The sequence below is a fragment of the Tetrao urogallus genome, assembly GCF_951394365.1.
Source record: "Tetrao urogallus genome assembly, chromosome: 6".
Lineage (NCBI taxonomy): Eukaryota > Metazoa > Chordata > Aves > Galliformes > Phasianidae > Tetrao > Tetrao urogallus.
The window spans coordinates 4,827,750-4,845,665 of NC_136819.1; the positions used below are offsets into that span (position 1 = coordinate 4,827,750).

At 48.0% G+C, this 17,916-nt stretch overlaps 2 protein-coding genes and 1 long non-coding RNA gene across 3 annotated transcripts; 1 reads left to right on the top strand and 2 right to left on the bottom strand.

Moving 5' to 3' along the window:
• Positions 1-735: 735 nt before the first annotated feature.
• On the bottom strand, positions 736-3,835 carry SIRT3 (sirtuin 3; the record flags this gene model as incomplete). The annotated part of the gene is made up of 7 exons (XM_079537027.1): positions 736-1,002; positions 1,407-1,568; positions 1,686-1,786; positions 1,939-2,171; positions 2,328-2,525; positions 3,463-3,538; positions 3,796-3,835. 7 exons carry the CDS (start codon positions 3,833-3,835, stop codon positions 736-738), a joined length of 1,077 nt encoding a protein of 358 aa, XP_079393153.1.
• Positions 3,836-4,014: 179 nt separating this feature from the next.
• Positions 4,015-13,771, top strand: PSMD13 (proteasome 26S subunit, non-ATPase 13; the record flags this gene model as incomplete). The annotated part of the gene is made up of 13 exons (XM_079537557.1): positions 4,015-4,109; positions 5,115-5,193; positions 6,100-6,134; positions 6,213-6,268; positions 6,610-6,653; positions 6,922-7,008; positions 7,580-7,751; positions 8,245-8,324; positions 8,409-8,534; positions 9,111-9,173; positions 11,910-11,990; positions 13,029-13,145; positions 13,676-13,771. The coding sequence occupies 13 exons, from the start codon at positions 4,015-4,017 to the stop codon at positions 13,769-13,771; spliced, it is 1,131 nt and encodes a 376-aa protein (XP_079393683.1).
• Positions 13,772-15,720: 1,949 nt separating this feature from the next.
• On the bottom strand, positions 15,721-17,047 carry LOC306948291. The gene is made up of 2 exons (XR_013792589.1): positions 16,920-17,047; positions 15,721-15,904 (listed from the first exon to the last, which is right to left on the bottom strand). It is a non-coding gene; the product is annotated as an uncharacterized lncRNA (long non-coding RNA).
• Between the last annotated feature and the right edge of the window lie 869 nt (positions 17,048-17,916).

Here is a 17,916-nt window from a genome sequence, read left to right on the forward strand (position 1 = left end):
CTCAGTCAGTGACGCTGCACCAAAATCCCAAAGCAAGGAGGTTTTTTCATGCTTTGCAACACTTGCACTAGCTTTGTCCATCCATCTGTGGCTTAGAACAGCACAAGCATTAAATGAAACCAAAGCAATTAGGTGAATGTACTGAAAGAGTACTCTGCTAAGGTGATGCTTGGCTCCCTGTTTAGTTGAGCAGTTACTCCCATTAAAGCAGGTAGCATTAACAGCATCTCAGGCTCACAGGCAGGGCTAAGCACTATAAAAACCAAGTCCTCTACTGCCTTACAAGATTGGACTGGATTAACATAACTTTTTTTTTTTTGTCTGTGACTCTGGGCTACTGTCCTTAAATCTATATGGTGTGTTCCATTTGGGAATAAATAAATAAGCAGCTGAAAGCCACAGACAACTTTTCAGTAATCAAGCATGTCACCACTTGACAATGCCTTACAGCACTCATGCTCAACTCTGAGTTTGGCATTTTCCACATTTTTCCTGTTTCCTCTGAGGCTGGCAGCTCTGTCCTCCCCTTCTGCCCACTGAAACGTTTAGCAATACAGCAGTCTGCTCTGTGGCACTGTGCCTGCCCCCATTGCAAAATACCACTGCTGTTTGCTTTTTTAACCCTCCTGCACTTTTCCCTGGTTCTTTTCTCTGAGTGCTGACTGTGAGCGTGGCAATGCCTGTGGTGCAAGTCTCTAATCCCAGCAAACACTGCCTGCATCCCCCCAAGATAACTCAAGCACCAGGAATGGAGGCCAAGAGAAGGAGATGGGGCACCGAGCTCCTTCCCACCTTTTCTTTTTCTTTCTGAATTAGTGTTTGCATCTCTTCGTTCCAGTCCAGCAATTCCACGAGCTTCTTGACCCCAGTGACCACATCCTCCAGCTGGGCTATGTCATTGTAACGTTGCTGCCAGGCAAACGGTCCTACAAGATCTCGGTTGATGAGGACCCGGGGAACGGAGTTGCGAACAGCTCCTGCCAGGCTGGCAAAGGGCTCCACCTAGAGGGAGGCAACCCGGCAGAGCAGAGAGAAAGGTGGTCACCCTGCTGCAGGGATCAATTCATTGCGTGCTCCATTTCAGAGATTTCAGACTGCTGGGTTCGTGCTTAACAAGTTCTCCCACCATGGGCTAAGCTATCCCAGCTTTGAACTGGTTATGGATGTTGCCAGTTATCCCATGGCCTCAGGTTGCTGCAAAAATTACTTCTTCCATTCCAGGTGCCCACCTTCACCAGGAGCACTTAAAGTTTTCATACTGCCTCTGAGTGCATATACCCTGCTTCCCGCTACCTCCAATTTTACCTAGATAACCCAGTTCCTTGCCTTCTGTAACCCCTCTCTCTCCTCCAGAGCCCCTCGGGCCCTTTTTTCCTTGTGAACAAGGACATCCCCTAGTCCCATACCTCCAGGGATGTTCCGATGACAAAAAGCAGGTCTGCCATGGGGAAGTCTGTCAAGTGCAGGAAGAAGCGCTGCGGGAGCTCCTCGCCAAAGAACACGATGTCAGGCTTGACGATTCCGGTGCAGACGCGACAGTGAGGGACCTTGTCTGCCATAACGTCCCCCTGAAGTAAAAGTACCCAATGCCAGTTGATATGGGGCAGCACACAAGCAGGGTCACAACCATGTTGGACCCTCCCAGTAACATTACTTCGTGTCAGTGCCCAGCTGCAGTCACTCACCCTGAAGTCCTCTCCTGGGAATTTCCTCCGACAGACTGTGCACGTGGCAGTAGCAAAAGTGCCGTGGGCTTCCACCAGTCTATCAGGAGGGATCCCAGCAACTGGAACACAGCAGGTGGGAGAGGATCAGCTCAGCATGAGGTGACTGAACCAGAAACTCCATCTTCAACAGGCATTTCCCCAGTTCTCCTGTTCTGTTTCTCATCCTCATCTCTTTCTGGTACTGTACTGCTGAGAGCTGGAGAAAACTCACCTCGCTCCAGCCCATCAATATTCTGAGTATAGAGACGCAGAAGGAGCCCTTTGTCGTGCAGGAGTCTCAGGAAATAGTGGGCATAGTTGGGTCTATAATTGCCAGGGTAGAGCTCCTTGGCCAAAGTGAAAAATGGCTTGGGGTTGATGAAGAAGTAGGCCAGTTCAAAGATGGCTTCGGGATAAGGGATGCTGTACTGCTCAAGGTTACTATAGAGGCCGCTCCCTGGGGACCTGCAGAGAGGCAAGGAAGGCAGGCGGTCAGAACACAGGGGGAAAGCCACCCACCACGCCAAGACACAAAAGAGCAGAGAGCCAGGTCCTTGGCCTAGGCAGAAGAACCTGGTAGTCCCAATATTAAACAAGGATATAAAACAATGAAGGCACTACCTGAAGTCTGGGATCCCGCTGGGGGTGCTAATCCCTGCACCGGCCATCACCACTACTCGACGACACTCCTTCTTCCGAATGAGCTCCGCCACATCCTGCAGGGTGAGCTTCTGCTTCCCACTGTCACCTCCCCAACTGCCCAGTCCCAAAACAGCACTGGCAGCAGCAGATCGAGAGAAGGGCCTGTTCCCTTGTACCCTGTTTGGAAGAGGGAAAGCACAGTAGGTTGCCTGGTGAGAGACTTCAGCTGAAAGAGCTGCTCAGTGGACCTGGGGGAGAACCACACCAAGAATGCTGCAGAACGCTCTTCAATCTACAAGACTGTATTAGTATATAATCAATGAGGACAAAGCTTAAGCATTAGTCTACTCTCAAAAAAGATGCTTTGCATTGCACTGATTTTAGAAGACCTTAAAAACACCCAATGCTAAGACACACCAAATTTCCCTATAAGAAGGTTGTTGTTTTTTTTTTTCTGCAGGGAGTAGACACAGGACTGTGGGAACCATGCTCAGGGACTCAGGTCTCACAAATTATTTACAATACTGTTTTCTATGCTTTGGGTTTCAGGAAGCTTCTAACAGGGTGCTGTGGTCGCTCTGGAAAACAGCACTGCCTGGGTTAGAACAGACATTTCACCAGTTCTCTACTTCCCCCCAAAGGACTCTGCCTTGGGAGAGCTCCATGAACAGCTGGAAAGTACAGGAACTGAAGGTCAGCAGCGAGTACAGATGGGGCTCAGAACACCCATTATTATCTAAGGAACACTTTCTCCGTAGACAATGAGTGCTTGCTGCAGCAGGATATTAAAAGCAGTCCAGGCGAGGCATGGGAATGTGAAGAGCCAAGAGCTGCTGGATCCTGGCAATCTGCAAACAGCAATTACTATGTCCTAACGTTGTGCTCAGTGTGACTGACACTGACACCACTAGGACACGGTTCTGCCGTGCCAGGTCAGATCCCCACAGAGCTAAATTCACAACCTGGCAAACGTTAACATTTCTCTGCACTTTGTTTCTGAACTCCCAGCTGCAATCCCCAGCTCAGACTCAAAGACACGCAGGCCCACGTGTCTGTTCAGACAGGAGAGGTGAGGCTCTCCGCACCAGGGCTGCACGAAACCATCCAGCCCTACCTGCATGCCCCACAGCCAGTCCTGCACTGAGGGCGGAACCGAGCCGTGCCGCCACGCTCCCACAGGTTCCTCCACGCTGCAAGAAAACACAGTCAGCGAACTGCGATTCAAGGAAGAAACGGAGACAGCAAAATGCGAAGAGGAGGCTCCCTCGGCCTGCCCCAGACCCCACTTTCTCCTCTCAGCTCCCTCTCAGAGCCCAGCACCTTACTCCTTACTCAGGCTCCCCTCGGGCCCTGCTCCCTTACCCCAGCTCCTCCCCATACCCTCAGCCCCTGTCCCTTCCACGCAGGCTCCCCCCAGCACCCATCAGGGCCCACTCCCTCCCCTCACCCGCCACCAGTGCCGCTCCGCGCCGAACCCCCCGCTCCATGGCCCCGTTGCCATGGTTACGGGGGGCGGGGTGGGGGGGGAGCGGAAGTGTGCAGGGGGGACGGGCAACGCGAGGCCTCACGGTGCCCAGCGTGCCCCGCGCCGCGCCGGAAGTGAGTGTGCATTTCCGGTGAGGGCGGCCCGGGGCTCGGCGTCGCTGCTGCTGCGGTCGCCGCCGCCATGAAGGACGTGCCGGGCTTCCTGCAGCAGAGCCAGAGCGCCGGGCCTGGGCAGGCCGCCGTGTGGCACCGCCTGGAGGAGCTCTACAATAAGAAGTGAGCGTCGGGGGGGGCTCTGCGGGATCGCCCCGAGGTGGCTGCGGGGGTCCGCCTCGGGGTGCTAGGCTCCGGGTGGGGAAAGGGGCAGCGGGGGCGGCTCGGTTAGCGCTGCGGGTAAGGCGCGGGGGGACGGCAGGGGATGCTTTCCGTGTTCCCCCACGGTGCTGCGGTCTTTCGCCCGGGGAGTCCCTGTTCGGCGTGGTGGGGTCACCGCTGTGTCTCGTCCCCGAACCGCGGGGCTGGTGTCAGTGTGAGCTTGCGGGATGCCCTGCTTGTGCGTGGCCCCGGGTGTTGCTCCGGGGGTAGTGACTGAAAGCTGCACGTGGGGAAAAGCGTCTGGGGGTTAACTGACAGCGGCTCCTGAACGTGAGCAGGCAGCGTGCCCAGGTGGCCAAGGCCAACGGCTTCCTGGCTTGTGTCCGTAGTAGCCTGGCCAGCTGGAGTATGAGCTGATCGTTCTCTTGTACTCACTTCTGTCGTGGCCGCACCTTGAGTGCTGTGCCCAGAGTTTGGTCCATTACTACCATAAAGACATAAAGGTCTTGGAGTGTGCCCAAAGAAGGGCAGTGGGGCTGTGAGGGGTCTGGAACACATGTCTTATGGGGAGCGGCTGGGGGAGTTGGGATGGTTAAGTCTGGAGCAGAGGAGACTCAGGGGAATCCTTATCAGTCCTAATAACTGCCTGATAGGAGGTTGTGGAAGTGGGTGGGAATTGGCCTCTTCTTCTCCCAGGTAACAGTGATAGGACTAAAGGTGACAGCGTCAAGTTGCACCAGGGCAGGATCAGGTTGGATGTTAGGAAACATTTCTTCTTGTAAAGAGCAGAGATGCAGAGGCACAGGCTGCCTGGGGAGGTGGTGCAGTCACAGCCTCTGGGAATGTTTGAGAACTACAGAGATGTGGCACTGAGGGTCATTGGACATGATAGGGATGGGTTGGAGTTGGACTTGATTTCAGAGGCCTTTTCCAATCTTCATAGTTCTGTGATTCTGTGTTTTGAAGGCTCTGGCACCAGCTGACGCTGCAAGTTTTGGATTTTGTGCAGGACCCTTGCTTTGCCCAAGGAGATGGACTCATCAAGGTGAGGTGCTCAGCTATCCATGAGCCTTTGTTCCCCTTTCTGTGACAAAGATGAGTGATGGTATTTTCCTGCTAGCGAAACTAAGTGCTCTGTGACTTATCTCAGGAGAAACACTGAACTAGAGAAACTTACCTGGGAGGAGTTTGTGAAGCAGATGCAAGTGTGTGGGGATTTGGGTAGCTCTTTTGGAAGTGTGCAAAGATTAAGTGTGCCATGTAGCAAGCCTCAAATTAACGTTATCATGATTTCATTCAGTCCAGATTTTGGACAGGGGGTGTAGTGTCTTTCTTTCCCTTTTGGAATAGGGTGGTTTACTGTTGCAAATACAGGATAGGCTGGCTGCAGTATAAATAGTAGTTACAGAGCATTGTATGCAGTAGTTCACCCATGCTTTGTCAGGTTCTTCCTTCATGAAGATAGGGGCTTACTCATATCCTCTGTGTGTTACAAGTGAGCATTCCTTCTTTCCTCACTTTCCTTTGTGTCTCTTTTAAAATCAGTTTCCCATGAGGTAATTGCTTCCTTGATGAAGAGCCACTAGTTTCTAGTTGAAGGAATGGGTGTGAAGGGGTTAGAATGTGTGCAGGGAGTTTTGAAATGTTCAGGCCTGTGCTGTGTGTGCATTGGTAGTAGAAAGCAAGCACCAGGCTGGTCTGCAGAGAGGCATTGTGTTTCAGTATCTGCTAGCTTATAAAGTTCATGAATCACCCCTTCCAGGTGGGAGGATACTGAATGGATAGAATTATCACAAAAAAGCCATTTTTGGATCCTGTATTTTGCATGACATAGCTCTTTCCTGCTCCCTACTTTATTGGAAGAATGTATGGGAATACAATGAGGAAGTGAATGTTGTGGATAAAGCAAAATATCTGTTTTCCCTGACTGTTCATATCTTTGTACCCACAGCTTTATGAGAACTTTATCAGCGAATTTGAACACAGGTGAGTTTATTTGCCTGGAAGTTTTTGGATAGCCCACTGCTGACAACTACTGCTCTGACAATGGGTTCTTCATTCTAGGGTGAATCCCCTGTCCCTTGTAGAGATCATTCTTCATGTAGTCAGGCAGATGACAGGTAAGTGACCTTACCCTTTGCTTACAGCATTTTTAAGCAGTGATGTCCATGAAACTAGGTAGTAGTAACAGCTAAAACTTCAGTGCTGAGCTATTGTCTTCCTTGTGTGTGGAAAAAGGAAAGCACCAGTGCTGAGAGTTTGAGTAATTAGAGCTGTGTAACAGCATCAGTATCATTGCTCAGCTGAGAAATCAGCTAACGTGCAGAAAGCCTGGCTTACAGATGGTAGCAGCTTTAGAAGTTTGGACAATACGCTATAGGAAAAAATTCTTGAGTTTAGGTAAAGGATTTACACCTAGGTTAATTTAGTGGAATTTCTGAGGGTTTTGTTGTTGTTGCAGATCCCACTGTGGCCCTTACCTTTCTGGAAAAGACTCGAGAAAAGGTATTTTTGAGATCACCCTTCCTAGTTGCTCACCTGTGTGAATGGTAATGTGTATTTCAAATACGAAACAGCTGGAAGGATGTATTTCAAATACGAAACAGCTGGAAAGACCCGTCTTTATGTTGAGACTATGGTGGAGAATCCTTAGAGTGAACACCTGTGTTCCAATGCTGTAGCTTGTTAACAAGTGAAGTATAACTGGGTTTGGGTTTCAAGAGCTGTCATGACTGGAATGGAAACACTCAAGTATGGGTTTCTGTAACTACAGGTAAAAAGCAGTGATGAAGCTGTCATTCTGTGTAAAACGGCCATTGGGGCACTGAAGTTGAACATTGGAGACCTGCAGGTGACAAAGGTGAGGTGGTAGCTAGAGTTGTACAAGTACTCAACTAGTTTGGAGCTCAGTGATGAGTTCAGTAGCAGGTGTGCCTGCGCCTGTGCTTCAGTTGTGAATGAGGTGATCATAGATACTCAGCTCCTAGGACTTCCAGGAAGACCTGCAGTTCTGCTCTCTGTCTCGTAAGCCATAAAAATGTGGGTGTAGTGCTTGCAGCCAATGAATTTTCAGGAAGATTCTGAGAACCATCTTTTAAAGTTTAGGGTTTTCCATGCAGTTCTGCTTGAGCCTTTTGCAAGTTCAAATATTTTGAAGGATTATGGTATTAAGTATATTATAGATGGAGTTTGGGGTGTTTTTGTGTGTGTGGTGTTGGTTTTTTTGCTTTTTTTATTTTAGAGGAAAAATGCCATTATTTTATTTTTAATACCATGGTAGTGGCTTTGGCTGTGGTCTCATCTGTTCTTACTACTGAATGGATGTGACTTGCAGAACAGATATGATAACCCTTAACGATAAACTGGAAGAATAGGGAGGGGATGTGCATGAAGTGTACCTTTCTGTAACAAACAAGTTTTCCGCTTACTAGGAGACCATTGAGGAGGTTGAGGAGATGCTGAACAATCTCCCTGGGGTGACTTCAGTTCATAGCCGCTTCTATGATCTCTCCAGCAAGTACTACCAGACGATTGGGAACCACGCCTCGTACTACAAGGATGCGCTGCGGTTTCTGGGGTGCATCGATGTTAAAGATCTGCCGGGTAACTCTTCCTTTGCTTAGCAAAGAGAGCCTCAACTTCATTCTCTGTTCTATCACTTCAAACTAAATAAATGCACAGGTTTTCTTGGCTTTGTTTTGAGTGTATTGTTGGCTTAGGACCTACCTACAAAGAAGGCAGGGAGGAGGGAGGCGGTTAGGAAACACGTGAAGAATGAGTAGGATTCTGCTTCCAAGTGAATTGAGGTGATGGAGGCAGGGCATAATGCTCCTACCAAGAGAGATAGTTTGTTCTAGTTCCCAAAATCTTCAGTATAGGTTCAAAAAAAGCCTCTCTGTTTTTTTTCTTTTACACTCCTGTGCTTGTTGCAAGTTTCTGAATTTCAGGCATGGGAATGGAAAGGGAGAAGGGCTGCGGATAATATAATACAGACAGGGAAGAAAGTGAGGGAAAGGCTAATGGGACTTAGTCTGCTGCTCCAAGCAAATGTTTGTTGACATTTTGGTGTTGTTTGTATGGTTTTTTCTTTCTACAGTATCAGAGCAGCAGGAGAGAGCCTTTACCCTGGGGCTGGCAGGGCTCTTGGGAGAAGGTGTTTATAACTTTGGAGAGCTGGTAAGGGATGCTACTCTTCTTTCTGCAGTTGAGTAGTAGGAGTTGATTTTATCCTTTTAACAATGTTTTGCATATATCCTACAGCTCATGCACCCTGTTCTGGAGTCCCTGAGAAGCACTGATCGGCAGTGGCTGATTGATACGCTTTATGCCTTCAACAGTGGTAATGTAGAGACGTTTCAGGCTTTGAAGTCAGCATGGGGTCAGCAGGTGAGTGATTTAGTTGATACATTGCTTGATGTCTAGGCTTTATATTTACAGAGGTCACCTAGGAGATTCTGAGATCTTTAACTTAAGATTTCCTGACTTTTGGGTATAATTTTAATCACAGAACTACATCTTTCATCTTGGTTGGTTTTGTCAGAGAATATAGGGACTGCAAAGTTAAAGAAGCTTTATTAATTGTAATTATGGTGAGAGGGCACTTGGGCAGCACCTGCCTCTTTGCTCCCTTGTTCTCTCCCAGGTGGTTGCAGACACCTAATTTCTGTAGTATTATGGACATGACAGTAGTTGCATATTGACTTGTCTGCTTATACAAGGCTGTGGCTTTTATTAGGAGGCTGCCTGCCTTGTGGGGCAGTGTGTTTAACTCAGTTCTCGGGACTTACTTTATGGATTCATTGCCAAGCAGTGGGTGGCTTGTAGTGGCCTCACTCTCATACAAGAGGATTTATGAGGTACCCACCATGAATGGGTCTCTCTGGCTTACTCCTGTGTATAGCATGCTTTGCCAGCAGGGAAGAATAAGTAATAACAGACTTGTTGTGTTTTACCCTCTCACAGCCAGATCTGGCTGCAAATGAAGCGCTTCTGCTGCAGAAGATTCAACTGTTATGTCTTATGGAGGTGAGCTGCCGAGCTGAGAACTGTCATGTGGGAAATGGAAAGGTGCTGCTCTGACTGCTTTTTGATGGGGTTAGCTTCAAAGTCAAGTGCTGCATTCTCTGCTGAGCAGATTCATTTGTATGACCGAGAAACTCTGGAGTGCAACTAGCTGGTTGACAGCAAGTTTTGCCTCTAGGTGGTGCCAAGAAGCAAATATTGTGCTTGTTTGTGGTTTCAAGGATTCGAAGGTTTCTCTTTCAGTCAGGGTATGGAGGTGGAGAAGTAAGGAGCAAGCTTTGTACCTAAGGGCAGTATCTGAAATAACTCTTCAGATATGTTCTGTGTAAGAAAATGTGGTTAAAGTCTTAACCAACTTATGTCCTTTCTCTGGGAGGTAACTCAGTGATGAAAACATTTTTCTCTGTCACTTGAAGATTTTGGTTTTATTGTTACCAACTAGTGTTTATGTGTAAACCTCCCTGACTCTCAATCTGTTTTCGGAGTTCCATTATCTAAATCATAATGTGTGTATATATATCTATGTGCACACATTCTGTGTGTGTGTGTGTTTTCCACTTCTAGTGTTCTGCTGGGAACTGCTTTTACCACCTATAGGCATTGTCTTGTGTCAGGGGTTCAGTGCAGTCTGACCTGCTTTATTTGGAGATTGTGGTGTTAGTGGGAAATCTGCTCAGAGCATCGAGGTTTGTGGAGGAGTGAGGAATGCTACTATTTTCTGCTGGCAGAAATAGTTTTCTTTGAAATATTTTGATTAAATGTGAAAAAGCAGTTGATGCTGCAGGTTGAGATCTCAGCGGGGCAGTGCAATGAGGCTGTGTGTGCTATAGAGTGGAAAGAAAAAAAAAACACCAACATAAGAACAACTATCAAAATCAAATGTATCAATGGTAAGAGAAGAACCGAGAATTTCCATCCTTTACTTGATGCAGCAGGGAATGTGACCACTGAGAATAAGGAGAAAGCTGAGTCCTCAACACCTTTAAGTCTGCCTTTGAGAGGCAGATCAGTTATCCTCAGCGCACTTTACGCCCTGATCTGCAAGTCTGGTATGCTACGCAGAATACACCCCTGGTGATTCAGGTGGAGACAGTCAGAGAACTCCTCCTCCATCTGGACAGTCACAAGGCCATGGGACCAGATGGGCTCCACCCTCGGGTACTGAGGGAGCTGGCAGGGGTGATTGCCAAGCCGCTCTCAGCCATCTACCAGCGCTCCTGGTTAACTGGAGAGGTCCCAGAGGATTGGAGGCTTGCTGATGTGACTCCTATCTTCAAGAAGGGCTGTAAGGAGGATTTGGGGAACTACAGGCCTGTCAGCCTGACATCAGTACTAGGGAAAGTTGTGGAGCAAGGCATCATAGGTGAGATCACATGACGTGTGTGTGGCATCCAGGGGATCAGGCCCAGCCAGCACAGGTTCGTGAAAGGCAGGTCGTGCTTGACCAACCTCATCTCCTACAACTGGGTGACCAGTCTGGTGGACGAGGTAAAGGCTGTTGATGTAGTTTACCCAGACTTCAGCAAAGCCTTTGACATGATCTCTCACAGTATTCTCCCAGGGAAACTGACTGCCCGTGGCCTGGACAGGTTGGGTAAGGAACTGGCTGGAGGGCTGTGCCCAATGGGTGGTGGTGAATGGAGCTGGAAAGTCCAGCTGGTGACCCGTTACAAGTGGTGTCCTCTAGGGGTCGGTTTCAGATTCCAGTGACTGGGATCAGATTCCAGACTCTGGGGCTCATCTTGTTTAGTATCTTTATTGATGACGTAGACTGGGGATCCCCTAGAGGGGATTGAGTGTATCTTTGGTATGTTTGCAGATAACACCAAGTTGGGAGGTGGTGTTGATCTGCCTGAGTGTAGGGAGGCCTTTCAGGGGTATCTAGATAAGCTGGATTGCTGGGCTAAGGTTGAATGGAATGAGGTTTAACAAAGCTAAGTGCTGGGACCTGCACTTTGGCCACAGTAGTCCCATGCAGCACTACAGGCTTGGGGATGAGCGGCTGGATGACTGTGAAGAGGAAAGGGACCTGGGGGTGTTGATGCTTGACTGAACACGAGCCAACAGAGTGCCCAGGTGGCCATGAGGGCTGACAGCATCCTGGCCTGCATTAGAAATAGTGTGGCCAGCAGGAGCAGGGAGGTGATCATCCCCTGTACTCAGCACTGGTGAGGCCACACCTTGAGTATTGTGTTCAGGGCCCCTCACTACCAAAAAGACATTCAGGCCCTGAAAGGTGGCCAGAGAAGGGCAACGAAACTGGTGAGGGGTCTGGAGCACAAGTCTTATGAGGAGCGGCTGAGGGAGCTGGGATTGTTCAGTCTGGAGAAGAGGAGGCTCGGGAGAGACCTCACTGCACTCTACAGCTTCCTGAAGGGAGGCTGTGGTGAGGAGGGGTTTGGCCTCTTCCAGGCAACAAACAGGACCTGAGGAAATGGCCGCATGATGTATCAGAGGAGGCTGAGATTAGACATAAGGAGAAACTATTTCTCTCAAAGAATGGTCAGGCACTGGAATGGCTGCCCAGGGAGGTGGTGGAGTCGCGGTCCCTGGTAGTGTTCAAGAGGTGACTGGATGAGGAGCAACGAGATCTGGTTTAGTGCTTGTGGTAGCAATGGTAATGGAAGGTTGGTTGGACTAGATGATCTTGTAGGTCCTTTCCCACCTTGTGATTCTGTGATTCTATGATTCTATGAACTGTGGGGGGCCTTATTTTTTGTTTTCTTTTCTTGAACTCAGATGACTTTCACCCGCCCAGCCAATCACAGGCAGCTCACTTTTGAGGAGATTGCTAAGAGTGCCAAAGTCACTGTGAACGAGGTGAGTTCAGGGCTAAACTGATGTTTTGATGCTGAAGCTTTTAAGTTCTGAAACCTTCTGACTGGATCCACTCCCTCATGGATCCCTAAGTGTGAATCTTCTCCCCTGTTCTTGTGTTTGGTGAACACTGTTAGAAGAAATTGCTCCTATCTGTTAATAAGTGGATCTGGAAGATTTTTAGGCATCTGTTCCAACCTGTTTTTGCAAGCAGGCCTTTCGCTTATATTATCCAGGACTCTGTCAAACTGTGTTGACTGTTTCCAGCAAGGGGAGATTTTGCCATGTCACTGGTGTTTTAATTTTTCTCACTGTGAGGAATTTATTGTTTATCCAGCTAGAATTCTCTCTGAAACAACTTCTGACTCTTGTCTCCCCTCTTTTCACTGTGCGTCCATGTGAGAATAGCACCTCCACGTTCTCTGTTGCTGCCTTTTATATGTTGAAAGGCTATGATGATGTTTCCCCTGGCCTCCTTTCATCTAGGCTCGGGACTTCGTGCTTGTTGTCACTGAGCTAAGAATTGTGTAGTGTGATCTACAGAGATCTGTCTTTACGGTGGCTCTTATTTCCAGCATCTCTACCTCTCCTACCACTTTGGTGTCATCTGCAAATTTGCAATCCTGCTAGCGTTAAAAGAGTGTTTATTAGTATTTGACCCAGTGTCAACTCATGAGAAACTCTATAATCAGCTGTCTGCTCAATTCTGAGACATTAAGCTTGCCTTTGAACTTGCAGGAAGAGCCTGCTAAAACTCTCATCCTGTGGTCTCTCTGTATGCTCTAACTAGGTTGTTCAGCAAGGATGTGGTAAAAGGTCTTGTTGAATATCTTGTGAAAAGAAAGATGCAGCTCCTCACCCTCCCTCTGTACAAATTATTTTATTTAAAGCAAGGTGGGTATGAGAGATGCTGCAGGCCTTGATCTTTTTTTTTTTTCCTTAAAAAAAATCACAGACTGGACCCATTTAAAGGTTTTGTACATCTTTGGGAAAATGGGCGATCCCCTGTTTTTTACTTTTTTTTTTTTTTTTTTTTTTTAGGTGGAACTGCTGGTGATGAAGGCTCTCTCAGTAGGCTTGGTAAAGGGCAGTATTGATGAAGTGGATAAGAGGGTGCACATGACGTGGGTGCAGCCACGTGTGTTGGATTTACAGCAGGTAATGACCAGCTGGAATACTGTGGCAGTATTGATGTATTTTCTTGTGCCTTAATTGACCTGGAAGCTGAAATAAGAACTGCTAAAGGTCACTGAGAACAGATCTTAATTGCTCCTTGAAGGTGTGCAGGAAACTCAGAACTGTATCTGCTTCTCTTCCATTATTTATATAGCCTTTAGCTCCTTCCTTGTGTATATGGTGCATCTGTATGTGTTTTGCAGTAATTGCTTATAGATTTGTGAGGAGATAGACTGATAGAAACATTTCCCTTTGAAAAACCACCAGAAAACTTCAATGAAGTGACCGTTTTCCAGGATGTGGCTTCTTCAAACAGAAATGTGTGAAACAAGAAACAAGCTGCAGCTGGTGGTCTTCTCTCGGGAAGAGAGTAGGTCAGGGTGATAAAGACAGAAGGTGCTGAATTTCTCAAGTTCACCTTCATAACAAATGTTCTGAGAAGTTGGAGATCTCAAGTATTTTGCCGTTTGTAGTGATTGGAGCAGTCAAGTTACTGTGGGTTTGTCTTCCAGATCAAAGGAATGAAAGATCGCCTGGAGTTCTGGTGCACAGATGTGAAAAGCATGGAGATGTTGGTGGAGCATCAAGCCCATGACATCCTGACATAGAGGACCTTGCACTATCCTGGGAGAGGAATTTCTACTGCTACTGATGCTAGCAGCACTCAGACCACTGACTCTGTACTGAATTATATTGAAGGGGGGTGGGTGGGCGAAGGGGAGAGCAGCTTTATGATACGTGTTCGGAGGAGTAAGTGGCCTTTTGCTGTGTAACCCTTTGGTGCTTGGAGTCAAGATTTCCCTATGCGCTAACATTAGTGGCACTGACCATGGGAGCTCCCATCCTGCTCTCGAACAAAGAGGTCAAAGGCTCCGTGGTGGCTGATCTGTCAGTCCTGCTGTCAAACTGTGGGAGGATGTGAATACTCATTGCATGTTACAGGAGTGGAGGCTATTTGCCCGCTGAGGGGGTAGCAGAAGCTCCTCTATAAAATGTGCTAGAGAGGTGCCTGACCATTGTATGTGGTATTACTTTAGTGGTGTTGGCCTTAGGAGGGCATGACCTTCCCTGGTACCCTCTCCCTCCCTGCCCTGCAGCAGCCTGAAGGCAGCTTTATCAAAATCATTTCTACTGCCCTCTTTCTCCACAGTCCCTCCTCTTCATTTGCAGTAGAGGGAGTGTTTACTCCATCAAAGGGTTTTTTCCAGGATTACCATTCAGTGGATTTGGTTTTATATACTTCTGGGGGTGGTTGTCTTTTACGAACACTTTGTGCTAAAGTGAATTGCAGCAGTACTGCTGGAATAAACTACTCTGCCTTCCCTTTTCTGTAGTTCTGTAGTGCTTCTTTTGTAGTTGGGTCTCTGGACTGGTTACAAATACGCTTCCTTTAGAGTTTTGTATTTAAAAGTCAACAACAAAATAACCTTCTTCCCAGAGCAGTGCAGGTTAAATTAGTCTGTGAGTCACCAGCAGCATGTGATTCATTGAGTATATAGAACTTTACTACGCACAGACTTTATTTTCAAGTTTTTTTCTCTTTCTGGGAAGATGTCTGATGCCTTTTCTCAAGGAAGTATCACTGCAAAGGTCTGAGGAAGGCCTAAGATGACAATCCTAAGATGACAATCTTAGGCCTTCCTCAGACCTTTGCAGTGATACCTCCTTGTGGTTTTGGGGATTTAGTTTGGTGATTTTTTTTTTTTTTTATATTTTTTTTTTTTAAACTCTTAACAACTTTTAAAACTTCCCATGATTTGTTTCACTCTACTGTTGCAGATGTGATTATAAAGACAAAAGGTGATTGCACATCAAGAATGTGAACCAAGCTTGAAAGGGGGCTGTGTCCCAGTAATCATTTGGATGCACAGTACTTCATAATACATAGTAGAATAATTGAACAGTGGTGTAATAGCAAGATTTGTAACAGTAGTTTTAAACTGAACAGGGCCATGTTAGTGTAACTGGATACTTTTTTTTTTGATTTAAATTGTTTGGTTTTGTTTTTTAAGTGCTGCTGCTGCCTATGCAGCCACGGGTAGTTTTTCTTTCAGTGATAGCCTGATTGCTGCTGTGATTCAGGTGCCTTATGTGGCATTTTGATTCTCTGATGATTAAATATGCTGCGTTACCAGTACAGAAATGTTGATCCTTACGATGCTTTCTCAAGGTTGATGTCTTGACTCTGGGTTTAATGCCAGCAACTGGAAAAAGAATGTGGCTGATGCTATGCTGCTGTGTTGGTGCTAAGATGTCTTGGACAAGGAAGAATTAAGCTTTGAAAAAACAACAAAGCCAAAATTGTCGAACCCTACATCTAGTTGTGCCCCACCCTTCTCCCTCTAATCAGATTTGTTCCAAATTTCCTCTTGTTTCAGGGTGACTCAGTTCTGAATGCCCGCCCCTTCTATTGTCCATTGCCCTCTAGTCCGTTGCTGTTATGTTTTGATCTGCCCTGCCAACTGAGCTGTCAGATTGTGTGGCATCAGGAAAAGAGAACAAACCCATTTTCCTGCAATGGAGCACATGGTCCAAGAAAAACCAGCAGAGCCAGATGTTTCATGCCAACATGAGTTTTAATGAACATGCTCAGAGGGTTCTTCCCTTGGTGTAGACTCATTCTGTGGTCTCGGTTCTTCTCCTCAGTCTTCTCTGCTCCTGTAGTGCTTCACGTGGGCCAGGACCCAGGCTGCAGGTCCCAGCAGGCACGTGAACATCACAGTCATCGCGATGGCTTGCTCCTGCCAGTAGGAAAGGGAAGAGAGGGATTAGTGAGGAGACTGCACATGTGGGATTTCAGGATGATGGCACACTGCATTAAATACTGTACTAATCTGATGCACTTCTTGCTCTTTCTGGGCTCAGATAAATGCCCTTGTGGGCTGCGGGAGGAAGTTTGGGTAAGCCCTGCAGCTCCCTCCAGCAGCAGCTCATGCTGGCCACTCTCTGAGTTGGTTCCTATTGCTCTGTCTTTCTCAGTCATACATTGGCTGGGGAATCAGAGCAACTGGTGGCTGTCAGTCAGCAGTGGGACCCAGGCCTGGGCTCACAGCATTGCTGAATCAGCCGTGCCTGACTTTCAGATGACTTTGAGAAGGGACAAGCAGCCTGCAGAGGTCTCTACCATTCCTGGCACACAAGGGCAGCGCTCACCCCCTTGTGCTGTCCCTTTTATTTATTATTCACCTAAAAGAAGAGATGGGGCTTGCGGAGCAGCTCTCTCTCCTGAGAGTGGCAGACCTTGAAAAGACAAATTGGGTAAACTTACCAAGCCAAGGCTGCTGGTGAGAACTATCCAGGATTTCTGGCATAGGGTTCCTTCTTCCTACCTCCTCTCACCTGGCCCAGGAAGATCCCTGCAGCTGCTGCTTGGGTGGGGGGGTAATCCCCACTGCAGAAGGAAGGAGTGGTGCCAGGACCCACCCCTGCACTGCCAGCTTGTTCCCCCTGCCCTTGAGAACAGCTGCTGTGGAAGTGAGTGTCCCCTGAAATTGGTGGTTGGGGGGTGGGGGGGTAATAGGACATGGGGCTGCCCTGTAGTGTTGGGGGACCACTGCCACCTTCTTCCTGGTACTTTCAGGCTTCTCAATAGGGGGATCCACTTTGGCTGTGCCACTGAAAGTTCCTTTTTACTCCCACTTCCAAACACACAAACCTTGCTTTAAATTCCAAGAAAAGCATTGATCTGTGACCCCAGCTACTTCCCTCTTCCCCATCCCCTTACTGTTGCTTGCAACACCCCCACCAGCTACTTACAGCAGGAGAGACAGGGTGCTCGGGTGGCTTGGAGGTGACCCCAGCCCGGGGGACCCTCTGTGCCTGCAGCAGTGCAGCCAGCAGCCGGGAGCCCCTCTGGAAGCCCTGCATGGTGCTGACGCGCTGAATGTCTTCTTGTTGGGCTGCAGCTGCGTGCCCTGTTGCTGTCACCACTGGGCACAGGGCCCAGGGCTCTCCTGAGAGCTGCAGGGGCCTGTAAATGTCAGGATCTTCCTAAAGGGCTCTGTTTTCATCCTTTGCCTGGAATGTTTCCTCCTTTCCTCCAGGGGGAAGAAATAGGGCACCACAGAAAGGTCTCTGGCTAGAGAGCAAACCTATTTTGGGGAGGTTTTCTTGAATCCATACAATTGCAAAATGCATCCTTGGAGTGATGCAGATCTAATGCCTGAAAGCACTTGTCCAAATCATGGCTTCTCTTTCTTCTCTTGGGGCCCAATGGATGCACAGGCTTATAATCGCACGCATGCGGGTGTTTGCATAGAATCTTACCTCCCCTTCCTTTTCCAACCCTAATAACTCTGTGCCTATCAAGTCCAGCCATCAACCCATCATCACCGTGCCCACTAAACCATGTCCCTAAATGGAATCACTAAGATTGAAAAAGACCTCACAGGTCACCAAGACCAACCATCAACACATCACTACCATACCCGCTAAGCCACGTCCAAGTGCCTCAATGTAGTATTGTCTGTCCTGCAAGTTGTGGACTGTCAAAGCTGCCAGCTGAAGCTTTCTTCTTGCCCTGACCCTGCAGCAGAAAGGGTTGGAAGGCTCCAGCCTGGCTCTTGCCCCCATGGTGTGCAGAGGGAAAAGTCGTGTCCTTTCCATTTGACATGTCCCTGCTTTGCTGAATAACCCCGCTTTGTTCTCTCCTTACAAACAGCTCCATAGAAGGGCTGCCAGCAGTCATAAAACTGGGAGTGCTGCTTTGCTCTCTGTGACCCTATTCACAGCTCCCAAAACTCTGTGGTGCAGA